The sequence below is a fragment of the Poecilia mexicana genome, unplaced genomic scaffold, assembly GCF_051168715.1.
Source record: "Poecilia mexicana isolate PSO_F unplaced genomic scaffold, ASM5116871v1 scaffold_19, whole genome shotgun sequence".
Classification (NCBI taxonomy): Eukaryota; Metazoa; Chordata; class Actinopteri; order Cyprinodontiformes; family Poeciliidae; genus Poecilia; species Poecilia mexicana.
In genome coordinates this window covers 12,662,896-12,683,661 of record NW_028263388.1, presented here as the reverse complement: position 1 = coordinate 12,683,661, position 20,766 = coordinate 12,662,896, and the positions used below count along the sequence as shown (strand labels likewise).

General features: G+C 39.5%; 1 protein-coding gene across 1 annotated transcript in view; it reads left to right on the top strand.

The window, feature by feature from the left end:
• The first annotated feature begins 2,859 nt into the window (after positions 1–2,859).
• Positions 2,860–20,766, top strand: part of etv4 (ETS variant transcription factor 4) — a 41,470-nt gene continuing 23,563 nt past the window's right edge. Inside the window, exons 1-4 of the mRNA XM_014979886.2 lie at positions 2,860–3,800; positions 4,309–4,399; positions 4,552–4,599; positions 14,410–14,463. Of these exons, the coding sequence (XP_014835372.2) occupies positions 3,744–3,800; positions 4,309–4,399; positions 4,552–4,599; positions 14,410–14,463 (250 nt within the window). The 5' untranslated portion in view covers positions 2,860–3,743. The remainder of the gene's footprint in view (positions 3,801–4,308; positions 4,400–4,551; positions 4,600–14,409; positions 14,464–20,766) is intronic.

Sequence of the window (20,766 nt, the reverse complement as noted above, 5' to 3'; positions counted from 1 at the left end):
ATTGAAAAGAAGTCTTTACACAAACTAAAATAATTTACAGGGGATCTCAAAAGTGCATACACCCATTTTAAAAAGTCAATTTTGGGGGGAAATAATCAAGGGAATTTTTAGGTTGTTTCATGACTTTATACACACACGACGTGATTTTTATTCTGTAAAATTCAACAATTTAACCAGGATTTTTTTTTTTTCACCAAAAGGCCAAGTTTATGTCTCCAATGGTTAAGGCAAATCTTTTAGGTCATTACACTGCCACCACTTTTTAACTGTTATTATGATGTTATGTTATGATGTCTTCTTCTTAAGCACTGCACCTGTTTTTACATCAGATGCAATGGAACACGCATCTTCCATAAATCATAAAAAAGATATTTTGGCCTACTTCATGTTGACAGACAGGTCATATTTAGATTATTTCTTGGCTAGCAAAATTTTGGAAATGAGTTTCTCAAAAAATCTGTTAATCACAGTTAATTCAAAATTTAAAAGTGGAGGAGGTTATAACTGTTTGTCCTTTGAAAACAGTTTTTTTGGGGGGAGTACCCATAAAAAGTTTGAAAGTAGTCAAAACATTGCTTTGCAGCTTCCCCATCAGCTCATGAAGGAGCTGGAGAGCTTTTAAACGACATATGAAGTAATAATTATAACCTTAGTTGGCCATATATAAAACCTTATTGAGATCTGCAACATGCATTTGTTTAGTTTGAAATGCTTGGAAGCATTACATGATTAACTTAGTAAATGAAAAAACACGACCAACTAACAAAAGCAATCGCAACTAACAAAACACACTTCTTTACCGGATTTTGGTTCACAAAGTGTCAAATTCTCTATCGATTTCGACTCTACCTGAAAGTGCTTTCACACAGAAGGGGCAGCATATTGCAATGCTTTCTTACCCAGATCTTTAGGAACTCTAGGAGCAAACATATGGACGGGAAAGAGGGCCATGCCAGGTTTGGGACACAATAATAAAAACAGTCAAGTAAGTCTTCTCAGTATATTCACACACGAAAAGGAGCATATGTGACTGTCTACAAACACTGAGTCTACATATTACAATAGTGAACACAACAACCACATAATGAAACGAAGTGCACAACAATACAATTTCTTAATATATTGTCCAGGTGAATTTGTAAACATCAAGTCAATATAGTCCAAAAGAGGAAGGAATGTTGTTGAGATTAAATAATCTTGGACTTGTTGAGTAAAACTAGTCTTATTTCTGTAAAAGAAACATAGTTTAGAAGATCCATAATTCGATTCATTTTAAATCTGCCTCGCACTATAGGGAAATGTATCAGCCATAGTTGTAAAGAGCAGACCTGATTCAATATTTATAGCCTGTTATATACATCTAAATGGGCATCTAAATATCATTAAACAGGAAGTAACCTGCACAGTGCAGATGAGAGAGGAGGAAGGGGAAGAAGACACAGATGGTCCTAACGTGCTTCATGAAATATCTCTGAATCTCAGCCACTGCTGAAACTGAACGCAAATCCAATCTGAACTCTTCTCTCCAGTGGTGCCATGAAGAGGGGGACCGGTAGGGATTAATGGCCAGTCCTTCAAATGTATTGCCTAAATTCACTGCTTCCCTCTTTCCAGAAAGTCCTAAATGCATATTTATTCATGTGATCAGTTCAGGGAAAATCATTTTTGTCAGGTATTGCTAGCTTATCAGAAAAAACACAATTTTAATTGTTAAATTCAGTATTGCTCCTTCTAATTGCAGCATCTTTTTTCTACTAATTGTTCAGCTTTGGCAGATAGTTTCCTTCCCATTCCATTTAAATAAAATTCTTTGTTGATTATTTTCTTGTTTTTCAGACATACACGTCCTTCTGGAAAACATACAGTGGTGCAATTTTGATTCTGACTAACGTCCAAAGACTTTCAACATTTGTTTGTTTGCCTGTTTTTCAAAATCAATACAAGAAAGTTATTGTTTTTAAAACTATTTACCTTTTTTTTTCTGGAACCTCTCAACATAGCTAACTTTGGCATTTATCTAAAAACTGCCTTACAGGTTATGCTGTTTAAACAAAATCTTACGAAAACAAAGATCCCTTGTTTATTAAATAATATGAAGCCTTCTGGTTTCGGTGTTCACACCAAGACTAAGGGGCCCCAATGCGACCCCTAAGCCTAGAACCTCCTGGAGTCACCCTGTTCCTCTCTGAGTTTTTTATTTTATTTTTTATTTATTTATTTGTAAAATAAAGTTCCTGAAACTGCAACAAAATGGTTTGAACAAGCTGGAAATATTTCACTGCCCTTTTTTCATAAAATCTTAGAATGTGCCGTCACTCGTGCCTCAGTGTGGGTCAAAACCCAGGGCACCACCATAGGGCGGGACAATGTGTTACTGACAGAATCTAGATTATATGGTTCTGTACAAAAACAACATTCCAGTGATTACTGTTGTACATGCTGCCAGAATAAATCACTTAAAAAACTTTCTCTTGTATTTATTTTGGTTATCTTTGGAGATCGGAGATGTATATGGGGAGCAGGGGGCAGAAGGAGAGGGCTGTCCTGGGCCCCATTCACACAAGAACTGCTCATATGCATTTTAAATGCTGTGGTTTCCTTATGAGGTGAACTTAAGCCACAAAAATGGGAGACTGCATATTCCTGTGCTTCTAGGAGTCAGGTTTAATGTTCTTTTTTTTTTAACTACACAAGGGGAGCTTGTTTTTCTTCCGAGGTTCTGATAACATCTTGTCATAACTACAGAGCCATGGAGTTGAAAGCAGGTAAATAAAAGGAGATTCTTTGAGTTTTCCCATGCAAAGGCGAAAAAAAACATATTAAACCTTTCATGCCAGGGCAAGTTTTTATGAATGGACATTTTTCCCCCTTCTCTCTCGCTCCCCTCTTCCTTTTTTGTGAATGAAAAACAACTGGAAAATCCAGTAGAAAAAGCCCACAGTCTGCTCAGAGCTCATTGGCTCCTCGAGTGTCAGCCCCGCCCATCGTTGCTAGGACCCCGACGATCAGCTGTCTGATTGGCTCACACGGGGAACCGAGACTTCATTCAGAAGTCGGTGAATTCAACCGGACAAAAGCGAGAAATTCGAGCCCTACAGAGGAGACCCACCAATCAGAACCGTCCAGTGGAGTCGACCTGGAAGAGCGAATCTCACCAAAATTAGATCTGCTGCAGAAATAACAGCTCACTCCACACTTTCAAATCAGTTTCACCGAAAGCTGATCAAAATTCAGATGAAGTTTGTGGGGTAGGAGCCTCGACGCGAACGCAACTTTCTGGACTTAGCTGTATCCAAGAACAAACCCGGGGCAGACGTGGCAAGAAAGAAATATTGAAAAAAAAAAAAAAAAACTGTATGTAGTCGGCAAAATGCAATCATTCCGTATTTCTCACCATCATAAACGCGATTTGTTACGTAAATAAAAAAATAAAAGTAAAAGTCGCGTTATTTGATGAATGAATGCGGGGAAAAGTGGTTGTTTATTTGCTTGTGAAATCAACGCACACTCACTCACTCACACACACACACACACGCATGTGCACAAAAGAGATTTGTAAAGAGGGCCGCTGCCCGCTGGGTAATCACTCGCCATCACTTCCCCTCGGCATTTTTTGTGAATGGAGCTCATTATGCATGCAGCCTCCACGCAGCTCCATTCACAAACAGCGCTCCCTCCTCTTCCCTGCAGCCTGCGTGGATCCCTCTCCAACTCAGCGCAAATGACCGCAAACGGTTAAACGGATGGATTATAAGATGGATGGATATTTGGACCAGCAAGTGCCTTACCCTTTAGCAAATGTACGTATGTCTCAACGCTTTTTGTTGCTTCATTCTATACATTTGTATTTTTCCCACCCCAGCCTTGTTGTTTCGCTGCTTGCCGCGGCTTTATTCGTGTTCGCGTCGCGTCTGCACGAGTTGCGATAGAAAAAGTGTTTGTCTGCACTGATTGCAACTGCCGGGAAAGGGGGAGACAAAAGCATCCACTAAGTTACGCCTGTGCGTATTTAAAAGTTATTGTCAATTTATTTTGTTGGTTTCGTTTGCTTCAAGTAACTATTTTGGTCAAAATGTCCCCCCCTCACACCCCCACTGCCCCTAAGTGACACATGCGATATTGTCTTAGGCACGATGAGTTCTTTTAAAATATGCATCACAAAACATATTGCCGCTTTGTGCGCTTTCATGTGATTTCCCGGTCAGATGTGCCCAATTAGTGGACAGTGAAGGACTGCCGTGAACTGTTTTGATACTTCTGTTGTTGAAGTGCTCGGCTGGATTCTGTTAATATCCATTGCTTTTGCAGAAGTCGCAAGGAAATGGGCCCCTAAATAGACTGTTGATGGCAGCAAAAAGGAAATTCATGGACACAGAATTACCCCCTCAGGAATCTGAAGGTAAAGGACACAGAAACAAACAGATTTGGATTTTTGGGGGCTTCCAGGAGCAGAAAACGATGTCAGTGTGTGTGTCAGAGCGTGAAACGTAATTATTTTCTGTTCTATGAGGAATATTCACTCTTGCCTTTTTTTTTTCTGTTTTCACACAGACCTCTTCCAGGATTTAAGCCAACTACAAGAGACTTGGCTCACAGAAGGTGAGATTTCTCAGAACGTTTTTTTTGTTTTGTTTTGTTTTTTTTATCTGTGCTGATTGTGATAATCATGCAAACTGATTGAATGTTCAATACAAAACTTGAGGATTTGAAGTGTTTCCTAGGCATTGATCTGTCTTGTTGAGAAACTGATATATCCTATTCTGATGTGACACACACACACACACACACACACCCACACGCACACAGACACACCTACACAGTGCTGGCCGGACGCATACACAAACTAAGAAAGCTTGGCTTCTCACACGAACCTGGGTTTTTTATTTGGGGCTGTAGGTTATGCAAACTTAGCCTGCTCTTAAATTTGAACATTTACATTTACAAGTTTAAGTATAAATATAAAAGTGTAGGCTAAGTTCATGAAACAAGAAATTAAGTAACAATTAATATACATTATCTTCATTCACAACTGACATATTAGTGTCAGTTGTGAATGAAGATACGTTAGCAGTAATAGTTTTGCATTTCTGATCCCCCTATTCGATGAAACACACAATGTTTTCATGTTTAAGAAACACAGAACATGATCACAATATGACTACACCAAAATTCACATTTAATTTTTATTTTTATTTTTTACATTCCTCAAACTAACATGTAAACATTTGACGTATGAAAGATGTGCCACATGTATTGTGCCGACTACACTGCATAATGTTTTACATGTGAAACACAAAGGGACATCTATCAAATCCAGAAAGTTTTCATTAGGACACAATAACATTTACACATGTGAAATATCTGCTCAATTGTTACTACACAAAATATATTTTCCAAATGAATAACATGTTCACATGCTGTTTTTAAAAAAGAATGACTAATTTCACATGACGAACTCTTACTCCAATGAAAGTATGGGCGTCAGTCAGTGCAGCGGGGAAGAGGGGGTGAGATGCATAGTGTTAAAGTGCTTTGAGTGGTTGGTATCACTAGAAAAGTGTTATACGTTACAAAGTCCATTAAGTATTTTACATGTATGGGTTTTTTTCATGGGAATTTAACTGGAGGTAAGACCCAGAAGCCCCTTCTGCTTAGGTCTCCATACAGTCTTGGGACAGACTCTGCCCGCACACACTCACAAACCACAATCCCTCGTTTTCCCTACCAAAGAAAAAGCAGCCCGAGTGAGCACAGACAGGACATTATTAGCTTCGAGCACATCCTACTTTGGCCATGTTGGCATGTGGAGTGCGTGCCAAACTGCAGCCAATGCAAACAAACTGCCTGTTTGGCTTGTGTCACTCAAACGCACATAGCAACGAAATGAGGCCCAGTCAGAGACAACTGTCACTGAGCTGACCTAAGAAGAGCGCCGCTGACGTGAGCCGTAATACAGTAATTATGCCGCCTGCGAGGAGGGAAGGGAAAATACCACAAGATGTGGGTCATTTGGAGCATTTGTTGTGGTGATCTGGACCCAAGCAGTGATCCAGCACAGAGAGTGTGGATGTGTGTAAAAGAGGACCACAGTCTGAGGTGTAAATTTTGCTGTGTCTTGTTGCTTTGATGTGCTTTGATGTGGAGATTTAAAGGGTGAATGCCGCTCCAGTTTTGACATTTATATTCAAATGTGAACCACATCAGGTTGAGTCCCGTTTAAAGTTCCTTCTACGTGTTTTTTTTTTTTTTTTTTGTAAGCTGTTGTTGTCTCACTTGCACAGTGATGAATCTGGCTGTTTTACATTCTTGTGCCTATAGGAGACGGATCCTTTGTGCTCACCTCATGTCTTAATTGAAAGCACATGTCTGTGTATTGTGACCCACAGAGTTTCCATTAATATGTTTGGTTTATAAAACCAAACCGGTTTATAACCAAAGATGTAATTCAGTGTATGAATTACATCTTCAGTGTAATTCATACACTGAAGATGAATTACAGACTGGGGGTTATTGTGCGCCTTTGTCAATTTGTACGTCACTTTCTTTATCATGCTTTGCTTTTTTTTCCCACTAGCTCCTTTCCTTCTCATAATGATGTACTAAACTATAATGTACTGATGTTTTAGTATAAACTAAAATCCACTTTATTTTAGATTTTTTTCCCCATGTTAGTTCAATAAATTCACATCTCATACAAAAGTGTGAGTGTCTATTTAGATTAAAAAATTTTCCTGGTACACCCAAGTGACCTATTGAATTGCAAATGTCTGGTGATCTTTTGTCTTTTATAACATGAAATGCCTTTTTGGAGTCCTGAAACTCATAAAAATGTGTTGATTGGAGACAGCAAAAATTAATATATTTGAACGGTTACCAGGGTAAAAAAAAAAAAAAGGAAAAAAAAAAGATGATTAACTATACTGCAGTCCCTTAAATCATTCTTACATGTGTTTTTTTATTCCTCCATTTCCCTTCTGTTGAAAGAACTGCCTTCCTGGAGGCCTCGACATTCCCCAGAAATTCATGAAAAATTATGCAAGCATTGATAATGTGCATGTATTAAGTGCAAAAAAGTGAATGGTTCCTCTACAGCACCCCCTATAGGTTATACTCCACTGGCCCAGTTTAATGTATAGGCATGGAAGTTAAAATGCATCCATTTCCATCTCTAGCCAGACTAATTGTATATTGAAGAGGCTAGACCACTGCAGGAAAAAAAAAAGGAATAAAATCCTTCATGATTATGTGTAAACTGTTCAGAACTATGAACAATAATATTCAGATATAACTAATATTATTAATCTGTGTTAAATTTAATAAATTGCCTCTTTTTAACTTTCAACAGTCTTTAAATCTTTGCACAGCATTAAGGGTGGATGAAAAAAATAATGCGTACTGAGGATTGGGATGGGGGGAGAAAAGAAAAAAAAAAGCTCCACAGTGCACCTTAAGCTGGAATCCCTTGCACCAGATTTACCAAGAAGCTGTAAAAATTGGTACTCGTCTAGAGCTCTCCAAGATCAAACAACAAAAATTATTTTGAGATTTGCCCTAAAACAAAGAAGAAGTTGAGCCATTTTGAATCAAAGCCCTCATTTTGAGGTTCGTCACATGTCTCTTTATGCTTCGGGGGTTTAGAGTTTAGCAAAGTTTCAGTTTTTGAAAGACAATCTGGGCCATAGCTGATGACAGACTTCTTAAGCTCATTCCATGAAACTTTAAACTGCTATTCTCACTGAAAACACTTGACTCTCAAACCTTCCCTGACTGACGTTAGTTAACCTGGTCTGCAAGTGCAATAACACTGCAAGTACATATTCTGATATTATCTAAAACTATGGGTTTTTGGCTGCAGGGTGCGTCTGTAGCAGCGTGGTATGTTTTGTTTTAATGGCTTAATGCATCTAAATTCCAACTATATCTTCAAAACTTTGAAAAAAATGGAAATGAAAAATAGTTTTTCCAATCAGGAAATCAATCATTGGCAGTGGCAAAATGCAGTTACAGCGCCCCCTAGAAGATTTCAAGCAGTGAGTTCCTTTCCATACTCTGACTAAAATTTTGGAAACATGACACAGTTTGATAAACGTCAGGGGGAAAAAGTCCTTTGGACCAAACTCTGCATCACAGGACCAGTGTCCCGCATCTTATAGAGATGTATCTATGTTAGCAGACCTGATTAGCATAATTAGGAGATTAGCAGGACTTTGTTCTATGCGAGTGCATGAGGAAGTAAATCAAGTCATTTGATTTAGGCATGTTGGACGCTTGACACATCCAAAGGTTCCAAGCTCACATCCTTTGAGGACTGAAGTTGGACAGCCCTGCTCTGAGGATCAAAGGCAGCATTTCGTTAATGTCCATTCAGGCCAACTCTTAAAAAAAAAAAAAAAAAAAAAAAAAAACTTCTGCTTAGCTCCTCGACAATGAATCAATATCTTCTAAAAGCTTTGGTGATTAAAACGGTCGATATGTGAAAGATGTTCTAAAAATTAAAACCTGTCGGGGTTAGGGTTTTGTCAATGCCGAGCTCAAAATCGTTTGACATAAGCATTTCGGTATCCTTTTTGCTATGCTTCCATACTTAAAAGTGATTTAATCCCAATAAATGTATACATTTTTAATAAGAGAGAAAGGCTTAATGGAGTTTTCAGAATTTATGACCAACTAATTTATTAATAAGCAGAAGAGTTTTTAAAATGTTTGAATACCAAAGTCAAAAAAGCTTGCACATATTTCTAAAGTACTGTGCAGTTACTACCTAAATCACTGCCTTTCGGAGGAAGCCCTTGTACTATCTGTGTCACGTCTGCGTATAAGTAGATACTTGTAATTGACTATTTTGGGCTTTAATATGTGACACATCCTAACAACATTCCAAGCCCTGTTTGTAACCATTTGAACTTGTTACATAAAGCCAGCTATGACTCCTGTGAGATTTCACAGGTAATCATCAACTCCACCAAACAGTGACGAGGAGTATTAATCTCTTTCAATTCTCAAATGATCCAATGTTTCCTGAAGAACAAGAGACTGAAAACAGAGCCGTAGCTCTTTATTTCCTCTCCCATTAATCACCCAAACAGTCTCGGATTAATCTGGTGTCACTGCGAATCCGACTTCATACCAGGCAGTTTAAGTCGGCTCCACTTCCTGAAGCTTCGCGAGCAGGTCGTGTCTTGCGCAGCAATTTAAAAACAATCACGTCAAATTGTATAATGTAGGAAACACTCCGCGGATTTGACCTGCTAAATAAGTGAGCGAGTAAATCACCTTGAAGCACATCTTTGGAGGAGTTTGCAACTTTTGCAGCAGCTTTAGTATGTTCTGGGGCAGACTGTTCCTGTTTCTAAGGATAATAAAATATCAGTGGTAAAATAAAACAACACAATGGATTGAGAATGAGTCACTCACAGCTCACCGGCAAATCAGTAAAGTTAAGCGATCAGACCCTGTGGCTGTGTTCAAATGGTGTCTGCACCATTTGATCTCAGCCCATCTTAAGGGGCAAACAGTGCACATCCACATTAGCTTTTACACCTTTTCTCATGCAGTGTTCAAAAGCTGCAAACCCACTTCACACCAGCAACTGACTCAGACAAAGACCAGAGTCATAAAGCTGCAACAATAGGTGTCACTTCAAAGGTGTCTGTAGACCTCTCTTAAAGGTTCAGATGGAAAAAAAAATGCACTTTTTAACTGAAAGCTGCAAATACAGTTGCCACATCCCTGAGTAGGATGCATAAAAAGCCTTAAAAGGAAATATCTGACATACAGTCTGACTGCGACTGTTTTATTGTCTTTCTCAAGATAAATTTGGGCTTTTTTTACAGTCATTACTCTAATTGTAGATATGTTGTATCTTGGATAAATAACCACCTTTTTGTAGCTGCATTAAGACTTTTGTGAATCAAGATATGTCTGCCGTATTTGAACGACAATTTATCCCATATTGGAATGTGTTCCGGTTTTTAACATTCAGTGCCCTTATAGTTAAATCAAAAATCACTGGCTTTATCATTCATAGTACAGTTACTGAGAAATTGCATGTCACATTTGTGCAAATTATCAAATCATCCTTGTCCTTATGGATTTAAAATAACTGATTTTCTTGGTATCCTAAGTGATCATCGGTGGTCAGTATCTGCAGTGCACAGAAGTCATAAAATACACAACTTAGTACACATTTGATCCCTTTTTCTTTGATGTATACAATGACTATGTTCCCAGAGGTAGGCAGATAAAAATTACATTCACTTTTCGTTATTGAAAACGTTGTCGGAAAGAATATGTGCAGCCGATGGTTTGGCCCTTCAGATTTGGGGATAATAGTTGTTGTCAGAAAGTTTGGCACAGATATACTTTTTTTCAACAGTTTGAATTTATTCCAAGTTGTAAGTTGAATTGTGTGTTTTATTTTATTGATTTATCACTTACAGTAAAGATCAAAAACCCTTTTTCCACCACTTCATGGCTTATCTCAGCTTTGGATTAGGTCATTTACAGCAAAGTGGGGGCGGGGGGAGTATTTTTTTTCAGTGCTCAGTGGAAGAAATAATCACTTTAAATCCATTAATAACATGCTCTTTTCATCTTTCTGATGCTTAAAAGTCATTATTTCCTATTATTGAACAAAGCAGCCTTTTAAAGGATACAATGTCTTGAACTCACAAATAGTACGATGGCTTATTGTTGAGTCAGAGAGTGATCAAGGCAACAGAAAGCAGAGAGATGGAAGTGTAACCCTATCAAAGCGTTATTTAACCCTAAGTACTGGCTTGTTTTCAGCTTCCCCCGGCTAAACCTTTCCTTTCCTGTTGCATTAATTAAAGACCCTATCATGACTGATTGCAGTTGTGACGGATCCACCGCAGTTGTAAAAGCTGGTTAGCTAGAGGGAGATTTCTTCTTTTTTTCTTCTTCTTCTTCTTGTTGTTCACCAAATAGGGGAGGGAGCGAGAGAGAAACGGAAAGGGCGAAGTTCTGAAAGGCAAGAGTTCAGGAACTTGTCACATCTTGTCTCATTTTGGCCTTTAGGTTTATATGACTTTGGCTGCTTGACTCCTCCCAGGATCTCCTGCTGGGAAAGAGGGGGGAAAAAAGTTATTCAAGGTGGCTGGAAGCATCTGGGAGAACATGCGTCTGGGCTCATATAAACACACTTCTCGTCTTGTGCTGACTTGCATCTGAAAGCTCCTGACGGGATGTTCCTGGAAACAAATCAGATCCGCGTGCGCACGCTCGCGCGCGTGCACACGCACGCATTCAAACTCAGGAAAGTGTACAGACACAGACAGTAAGAGGTTGCGATAATGTCTGAAGCTCATCGTTTCTTTTCTGCTGCCTTTAATTTTATGGGGTCCAGTGTGTTCTGTTTTGGACATGTTGAAACTAGTGGAAGTGATTGATTGGTGGGCCTGCAGAACTAAATACTGGCCTTTGCTCTGTCACATGCAGGCCTCCCTCCTGAGGGCAAAGGACTAAAAACTTAAAAGGAGATAATATCATTATAATATAGTAAATCACAGGATGCAGCGTTACATAAGAAATCAATGTGATTTATCAGAACATGCTGCAGAGCGGAGTCATCCGGTTTCCTCTGCAGAGGAAGGAGGAGTGTGACGACATGAAAGTGGATTTGAATTTCTTATTTCCTCTTTTTGTCCTCTGAGTGTGAGTTCTGGTTTCTGCATTGTGTATCATTGTCTGGAAATCCAAATACTGGCAGAGGGGAGAGAGATCATTTTGGCTGGGTCAGATTTTTCGCCTCTCCGGTGAGGCTGCAATTATTGCAAAGTCACGGTCCCGGCTTCGGAAGTGTTCGTTAACTCCGAATTGCTTTCATTTCATTTTGAGAGAAAGACAGATTGATGTTGTCGGGCTACTCTCTTACCACGAAAAAATACAGTTCCAAATACTTCAACCGCACCAATAAAATAAACTATCTTCAGTGGAAATGTAGATGGAATGAATTAAAAGAAGCACATACTTCTTGTTTTCCTAACTGTGGAGGCAGAACGAGTGTTTTGCTCCGCTCCGAAAGTCAACTGAACTGAAGTCAGCATTGAATGTGGAGTTTGTTGCGGTTGCACCTTTGCATGGAGTTTGGAGTGGCATTACACCAGTTATAAAGCATAGTCCCAGTATCAGAATCATCAGTAACGGTTTTACTGGGGGGGAAAAACTTTGCTTTAATTATCGAGATTGGTCTGATTTCACTGCTTGCAATGCATTCTGGACTCTGCTGTTAGACAGTAGTCAGTGTCGGTAGTCCACCATAAATTGTACAGACCATAAAGTCTGAGCAATTATATCAGCAAGTCCATTTAAGCCTTCATCTTGTACAAAGACATGCTATAGGGAGCAATTAACTATTTGCTTCCTCTTCTACTCTGGTAGAAGAGTGTTGGCATATTTAAAATGTAAAATTTTGCCATTTTAATGTGTTTTAAAGAAATTCAGGAAAGTGCCCTTGACTCCACACACATAAAACGTTTGCCAGATTTTTTTTTTTTTTTTTTTTTACCAGATTTTAATAATTGATATGATCCTGAGCATGTGAGATGTATTTACTTTGCTTGCGATCAAAAACTTACATTTCAAGTAAATGTTCACGTTTTGCTTATTTTCATTCACCCTAAAACTCAACTTGCTTTGTGGGAGATATATCTTATTGTGTGAACAACATTTCAGCTCGTTAAGCCATAAAATGTGTAGCAAGTAACTTAAAGAGCATGTCATAAAAATGTCAGAATGATAATAAGACAAAAAAAAAGCAAAAATGACTGCTTTTGTATTTTTTTGAAATACAAAAGTTATCCTTACACACTTTCTGTTTTCTATAATCTATACACAGTACAGTCAGTAAGTAAATGAGTGATCTTATTGCATGTTTTAAACATTTATCCCAAGTTTTCTGCAGCACTATTCAAATTCCTAAACCAAATTTCTGTTGGTTTAAACAGTATTTAAGGTTTGGCTGTTATTTCAATGAAATGGCCTTGCCCTTCACAACACTAAAGGGATGGTGACAAATAATTTAGGCTTTTCCTAATGAAATGGCAAAAACAAAGCCCAAAGCTCCAGAAAGATCATCATGAATAGGGTTTTTTGAATTAGAAGGTGGTGCAATAGTGCCTGTCCGGCTCTGCTGCACCTGGCCTTGGCCTCGCCGGCTTTGCTTATTCAGTGTGATGAGTTTCATTGTGGAGGAGTGCCTAATCAGGGCCTCTGAAATTCAACACCACTGCAACAGGGGCAGCATCACACGAGCTAGATCAGTGTATTGATTCATCTATTTTTACAAACCGGTGTAAGGTGGCCCTATAACGTTTCCTAACATATTTACGTGTCCTTGAAATAAATCTTAAAATAATTCCTGACTGCTTGCCAAAAATAAATGCATACATGTGCATGTATATGTATACAAAATGCCCACTCTAATTTGTCATTTTTGTTGGGGTTTTTTTTGGTAGAGTAGTATTGATAATATTACTTACTTTAAATTTTCTTTATTTTGTTGTTAGCAATACTTTATCTATTTAATTGTGATACTCTAATATGCTAAAAATGGAACCCCTTCTCCATGTGTATACATGATTCATGAGTTATTTCTTGTTTGCTCTTTTATTTTGTTTTTGTTGTCTCTTCCATTTCTTTTTATTTTTCCGCAGTAAAATAAAAGGGACGCTTTCACCGCTCACCTCATGACTAACTTAGCCAGTTCTAGTTTCTGTCTTATACACACAGCAGACAAAACACCAACTATTCTCAGAATTTTGTGCTCCAGCAGTTTTCCAACAAAGAAAGGTTTCTCTCTGGTTTAGCCTGAACACCCTGTTTTAGCCCTCCTGAGCTTTTTCTTTGGAAATTAGCAGAATGGAGTAAAAACCACCCACAGGTCAAAGATATCTATTTTTGTTTTGTGTGTTTAAGCAAATAAAAAAAATTCAAAAAAAATCTGTTGTGTTTTAGAAAAAAAAAGAAAGTTGATGGAAGCGTTCGAGATCGAGTTTGTCAGGTTGACAAAGATGTGATTGTGAAAAAGAAACCAATGCAGGAACATTTCACAATAAAAAACTATCGCTAAAACAGTTTTTTTTTTATCTGAGCCGCGGCGGGAAAAGTGACATGTATGATTCAATAACTTGTTGCTTGACTGTGTCACATTTAGTCCCTCCAAGGTTGGTGCAGCTCGTGTAGGTAAAAATGCGTGATCCGTGTAAGAGCTCTGTGGTCTTTTGAATTGATCTGTCGATTGAAAAAGCCGCTGCAAGCTGTGAAAATCTTTTAGTGGAGGTCATCTGAATGAAGCCAAGACTCAGATTTCACAGAGCAGAGACAGTAAGGCGGACTGAGGTCAGGGTGTGCAACAAAATATATTAAAGTTAATTTTTGTTTTCATTTCAGCTCAAGTTCCTGACAGTGACGAGCAATTTGTTCCTGATTTCCACTCTGAGAACTGTGAGTACTTTAGTTTTGTTTTTGTTTTTTGTTTTTTCTGCTTGGAACTATAAGTGTGAACTATCTGCATTTGCATCCAAAGCTGCTGTAACATAGAGAACATGTGTTTTGGCACATCAAAAAGCTTGGAGACAAGCGAATGCGATCCAAACTACATGCGAGGATAAACTTGTTTGTTTTAGGCTCTTGTTGATATTCCTAGTTGTTGACTACAACGAGGCTTAGAAATAGACTATTCCAGATGTAAGGTTGCTGTTTAAGTCAACTGAAGCTGAAACAAACTTTGGTGTTGACGTTCACCTAGAACTTGGAACATCTTGTAAATCTCCTAATGTCTCTTTGTTGTCTCTGTGGTGTTATGAAGAATTATTTTCCCAACTGTCTTCCTCATTGTGCTTGGCTGCAGGATAAACCTTAGTATTGGTCTAAGTTACTGCTCGTATTTTTCACGTTCATCCATTCGACTCTGTGGTCAGCTTTGAACTTGGGGAGGAATGCTGAAGCAATAACTCGCAGTAACCTCTTTGCCAGGCAAAACTATGCAGAGACAGAAGTTCCTAATGACCCAGTCATCCAGTGAATCTGGATCCCAGCGATACGCGCCACCATCGTTCAATTTGCATACCTTTGAAAAGCTGAATGGGTCACAGCCCAGGAAACCAGTACACAATTATTCCGGGTGCAGGTACAAAGGTGGTCCCTTTGTGCACATCGGAAGGTGCAAAATGGAAAAGCAAATTCCTTGGCCCTACAACTGAGCTGCTATTTGAATGAGTTTTCCTTTCTTGTTGTTCGTCCTAACAATGGCGATTCAGGATCTGGGTGGGAGGACGTGTTGCTCTGCAAACAGTTTTTTGTTTTTTCTTTTGTTTTGTTTTTTTCAGCCTCCCCAACTCTAGCATGGACGCTGAAATGGTAAAGGGAGAACTGCAAGACCAATCCCTCCTCCAAAGTGAAAACTGTCCGCTCTGGGTGCTACTCGGAGCCTCTTCTTCCGATTGGAACCAAGCGTCTTTTATTTCTAAACACTGGAAGATGTTTTTTTTTCTTTCTTTCTTTTCTTTTTGACAATTCTGACTACCAACCGATCAGCCACTGGGTGACACATGCCCTGTCTACTGTGGCTGTCTACTGGCCAACAATGTGGAGGAGGAAGTGCAGATGAACCTCAGGGCAATCAAGGGTCATGTCGACTTAACCCACTGGCCTCAACACCCAATCAGCTGTCAGAGCTTTCTAACGGCTGACCTGAGTGTGATTTGCAGGGTCAGAAGGGCTCCGGTTTGATGGGCAGCTCAGTTATACGCAGCAGAGTTGCTCCCGTGGTGAAACTTTCCCCTGCTGATTGTTGTCAATAGCAGAACACCGATCACTTTAAACTTTGACAGAGAACTTTAAGTGAGTAAGTATGCACGTACGTGAGGCGTAATGTTATGACTACCTGCCCAGAACTGTGTTGGTCCCAGTTTTGGTGCCACGGCTACCTGATGAGGTGTGCTGTGGCATCTGGCAGCAAGATGTTAACAGCAGATCGAGTCTTGTAGGCTTGCAAGGTTGGACGTCCATGGAAAAAGCCTTGTTCACCTCACAGAGGCACAAGTATGTGGTCCAAATCTCTACAACTAAAACCTTACTAGATTCTTTAAAAATGTAATCATTTTCCTTCATCTCATTCAAAAGAATAAGGTTAGCATTAAGGGTAGAGTCCTGTATTTTGTTTTTATATACATCTTTACATGTATATAATCTCAACCGAAGCAAAGATATCAGTCATACAATCTTTAGTTCGAACTTAGCAGTTTATTTATGTTTTTTTTTTTTACTTTTAACCCAAAATCCAGCATGATGATGGGCTTTCAATTACATTACTGGTGGATCTGTTAAACTTGGTTCTTTGATAACATTTTCTAAGGTATCAAAGGAAATGTGATTCATCAGATGGGACAGCCTTCTTCCACAGTTCAGGGTTTTTTTGGGGGTTTTTTGGGGGGGGGGCAGGGTTTTGATGATTTTTGATAGATATTGTTCACTGCAGACGGGGAATACCTCACTAGACCTGCCCTGATAGAGATGTTATGATCAACTAGTCCAGCCTTCACAATTTTCTCATGTTACAGTTGCTTAACTTTTTACTCCTGTTATTTTTTCTGTCCTCTAACAGATAAACTTTAACTACAAAATGTCCTCTCACCACCTAATATGTCTTACCCTTGTAACTGGTGCCATAATGAAGAAGTGGTCAGTGTATAATGGTGTGCTTCTTTGTCATTGCTTGTTTCATAACATAAATATATATATATATATATATATATATATATTTTAAATCTATTAACTTTGTCCTTTCCCATGCCCACAGTAAGAAGGCATTCTTACCGCCGGCTAAACGTTAAAAACAGGTGACTCACCTGTTTTGGAAAGTCTAAAACACACACAAACACACCAACACAAAAAAAACTTAGAGCAAAGCATTAATCCCAGGTGACCGAGAGTATAATTGAAGCTTCCATTGAAAGCTGTGCCTTGTTAAAATAAACATTGTTGTTTTCTGAGTCAAGTCTTTACCTGCACGGGTGTGGCAGTGTTAACGGGGGCAAAGAGAGACAGTAAAAGAGAGAAGGGGGGGAAATAAACACACGTTACAGTGCTAAATTAAAGAAGAGGCGGAGAGAAGCAGGGCTTGAGGGGGGGAGGAGGGCTAAAGCTGGGATTGAGCAATACTTTCACATCTGGTAAATCCATCTCTTCTGGTCCTTTAGTTCAGGGCTAACAAGCGAGCTCTGTCTGGAAGGTTATGCAAACAGCCGTGCTGTTTTTTTTTTTTTGTTTGTTTTTTTTCTTTTTTTTTTTTTATGCACTTGCAGGGCCTCCTTTGTTTATGTGCTTCTTTACTGTAAACTAGCGCTCCGTGTTGTTTCCACTGGTTTAATGTGATTGCTCTGTAAGTGTTAAAAGAGAGATTTGATTATAATTTTGTGCCCGTGAAAAAGCGAGAGCATTGGGGGGGGGGAGTTGCCTGTGGAAGCCGACAGCCCCTTCAGGGCTTATCCGCGCCCCGACGCCAGGCTGTCAAGCAGATTTCTTTGTCTGTTTGCCGCCTGCGGGGGGGAAAACAAAAGCGCGCAAAGGTGTCTTTAATTTATGGCTCGGAAAGTTCATTAAAATAGTTTGGATGTGTTGCTAATTTGGTGTTCTTTTTGTGTGTGTGTGTGTGTGTGTGTGTGTGTGTGTGTGTGTGTGTGTGTGTGTGTGTGTGTGTGTGTGTCTGTGTGTGTCTGCGTGTGTGTGTGTGTGTGTGTGTGTAAAGAGCACTAAAACGCACAGTTGGAGCGCTCAACGAGCCTTTCCCTGCGTCTTGAGCCTGCTCTTCTCTGTCCAACTATGTTGTTTACACTTGGAGCAGCTCGAGAGATGTGACCCATTCATAAATTTTCTTCACTTGCGTGCGTAAAAGGAAGTGTGCCTCCCCTCTCACCCCTCCTCCTCTCCTGCTTTCTCCCCGTTGCTCCTCTGCAGAGCTCTCCTTCAGTCTCCATTCATAAAAAAAAAAAAAAAAGAGAGAGCCCTACAGTAAAACTCCTGCTCTCCAACTGGATACTCTAAAACCCTCCCTCCCTTCCTGTCTCTGTACAAACTGAGTCAAATTTAAAAATCCGACACACACACACACACACACACACACACACACACACACACACACACGCACCCACACACACACACACACACACTCCCCCGTCTCTTCTACCCACCCCCCACCCCCAACCACCACCACCCCTTTCTCTTTTCTCTCTCTCTACCTCTTTCAACGCACACACACACGCTTTGAGCATTCCAAGATGTGAACTAATCCTGTGTTTTTTCGGAGTTGTGTAGGTTGATTGTTTGGTTTTGTGCCTTGCCGTAATTATATAGGAAGTTGTGGCTATAGAATGCCGTTACAGTGTTTCCCCGAGAGCACGGTTGGTAAGGGGAGGATTAAAAAAAAAAAAAGGAGAGAAGAGGAAATGAAAGTAAACTCCTTCACGACTGACAATATAGGATTCTTTGTTTGTGTCGCTCCAGCTTGCACAATTCGATGCTCTTGAAGTCTTCTGGTGATTCACTGAGCTGGGGTTTTTGTAAGCTGCCATTGCAAATTTCAGTTGACTTTCTCATTAGAAATTATAACTAACAGTGTTCAACATTAACCTTCCAGCCACGAGCTTTAAGCAGCGTCCTGCTGGTAGATATTATTCATTGGAGTCATAAAATCACGTTTCCTTTCAGTGGACTGCATCCAGATTACAGAAAATTACTTTAAATGGCTGGTTGTAAAGTTTGTGCGTTTAATACCTAAAAAAAAAACATTGACGAGGAACTACACAATAGGAGATGGCAGAGGTAAAACACGCGTCACTGAAAAGCAGTAATGCCTGTGATATTGGTGTTTTTCTTTATTCAAGCAAAAGCATTTTTAATGAAAATACATTTGGAGGTGTATTTTAAAGTCCAGCTCATGTCTGATTGTACCTCTTCTGCATTTTTTTTTTTTTTTTTTTTTTTTGGAAAACAGCCTCTCTAAAAGTCCAGACGTAGCCGTAAAAGCTGTCCTGAGACTCTGACAGTACAAATTATTGATCGCTGTCAAAAGCAAATAATCCTAAACATGATTATTGGAGAACTGGAGCTGTACAACGTGTTGCAGCAGATTTACCACTGGGATAGTGAGTGCAATCCTGCGATCACAAAAGACACCTTGTTAGGTGATTTGGTAGAATGTCAGATTGAAAGAGACACGCATGCAAATTCAGGATGCCACCGATTTGTTTGAACTGTTGTATGGGCTCAATGCCCACACCTGACACACATTTATGGAGGCTGACACCTTTACAAAAACATCAATTAACGTTGTTCTTCTAATTGTTGAAATTGTAGACAATAATCATATGGTTGTATGCATTTTAAGGTTGAAATCGTGTGTTTTCCTCATTGAACATGGAATTCTGAAACAAATTAAAGCAGAATTTGAAAAACAAAAAGAAAAAAAACAGGCCTCAGAATTGTATGGCGTCCAATGTTCCTATTTGGCTCATTGAAGGCAGGAAGTATATTTTTTCACACTTAGTTTTAGGGTTTCTAAATATCTGTAGGTTTTATCTCAGCTGTTTTGATGATATAGCGTTCTGGAGATTGTTCCACTTACAGCTGGTTTGTCCTTTGTCTCGAGGTAGAGGTTATTGACTACGTTACTAATGCTAGAACAAATGGAAGAAAAGCAAGTGGTGCTGGGAGGAGGAGAAAGGCATTATGGTTCCAGTGACTTGCGCTCTAACCAAACCTGGACTTTGCTTTGTCATGAATTCACATCCCTTCCTCTTCTTCTGGGTGGGTTTTCTGGATCTGAACTAGCCAATGGGCGAGTGAAGCCCCTTCACCTCTCGTAAAGAGAAAAAAAAAAAAAAAAAACATTAGCCTCTGTGTTCTGCCACTTTCCAAAATACAGCTGCTATGCAACAACTTCTGCACAAACACTCAGGTGACTGCCAAAAACACGCAGATTTACTTCGGGAGGTGAGTTGAATTTGTGCGTTTTTTTGTTTGTTTTTTTCAGGGGGGGAGTGAAATAGCCGATTTCTCTCACGTGAACAGATGATTTCTTTTGACAACCCCTCATCCGCCGCTGCACGCACAAACACACACTCCCTCTTTTCACACACAAACCTCGTCCCCGCTGTTTTATGAATGGCCTGGTTGTGAAAGACTGGCTGAGGAAGCACATTGAGTTAAGGGGAGTGAACCTTAATTCATGACATTGACATGAGTTATTTCTCCACTAGCAGCACCTATTTGTGTAAGTGCAGAACAGTATTTTTTTTTTTCTTTCTGTCAGACAATGTCTCAGAGATTTCCCATTTTCTGCACATTCTTTAAAAGTAAAAATATAATTTCAGCTTTTTTTTTTCATTTTGGTCTTCTCATCATTCAAATATTTCCTTCGAAGTCTCAGCAAACATGCAAAGCTGCATGCCATTTTGCACCTGTCCTACCTATGCGGTCTGGTCTTTGGAGGATTTGATGGTCCAGGAGTATATTTGTTTTGCAGCTTTCAATGAGGGAAATAAAAGCCTCCCAGAGTTGATTCAGAGTGGCGTTGCAGGGTGGGGGCACGAGGATTAGAGTCGGCAGCACAGCTTTGTGAATGGATGGCAGTGTGCGCTTCATTACAGGAGAGCTGGAGGAGGGAGAAGAGACCTTTTTCATGCCGTTTATCCCCGAAACAATCAAAGAACTGTTGATGTTCTGCTGCGCTCATGTTGTTGTGGATTA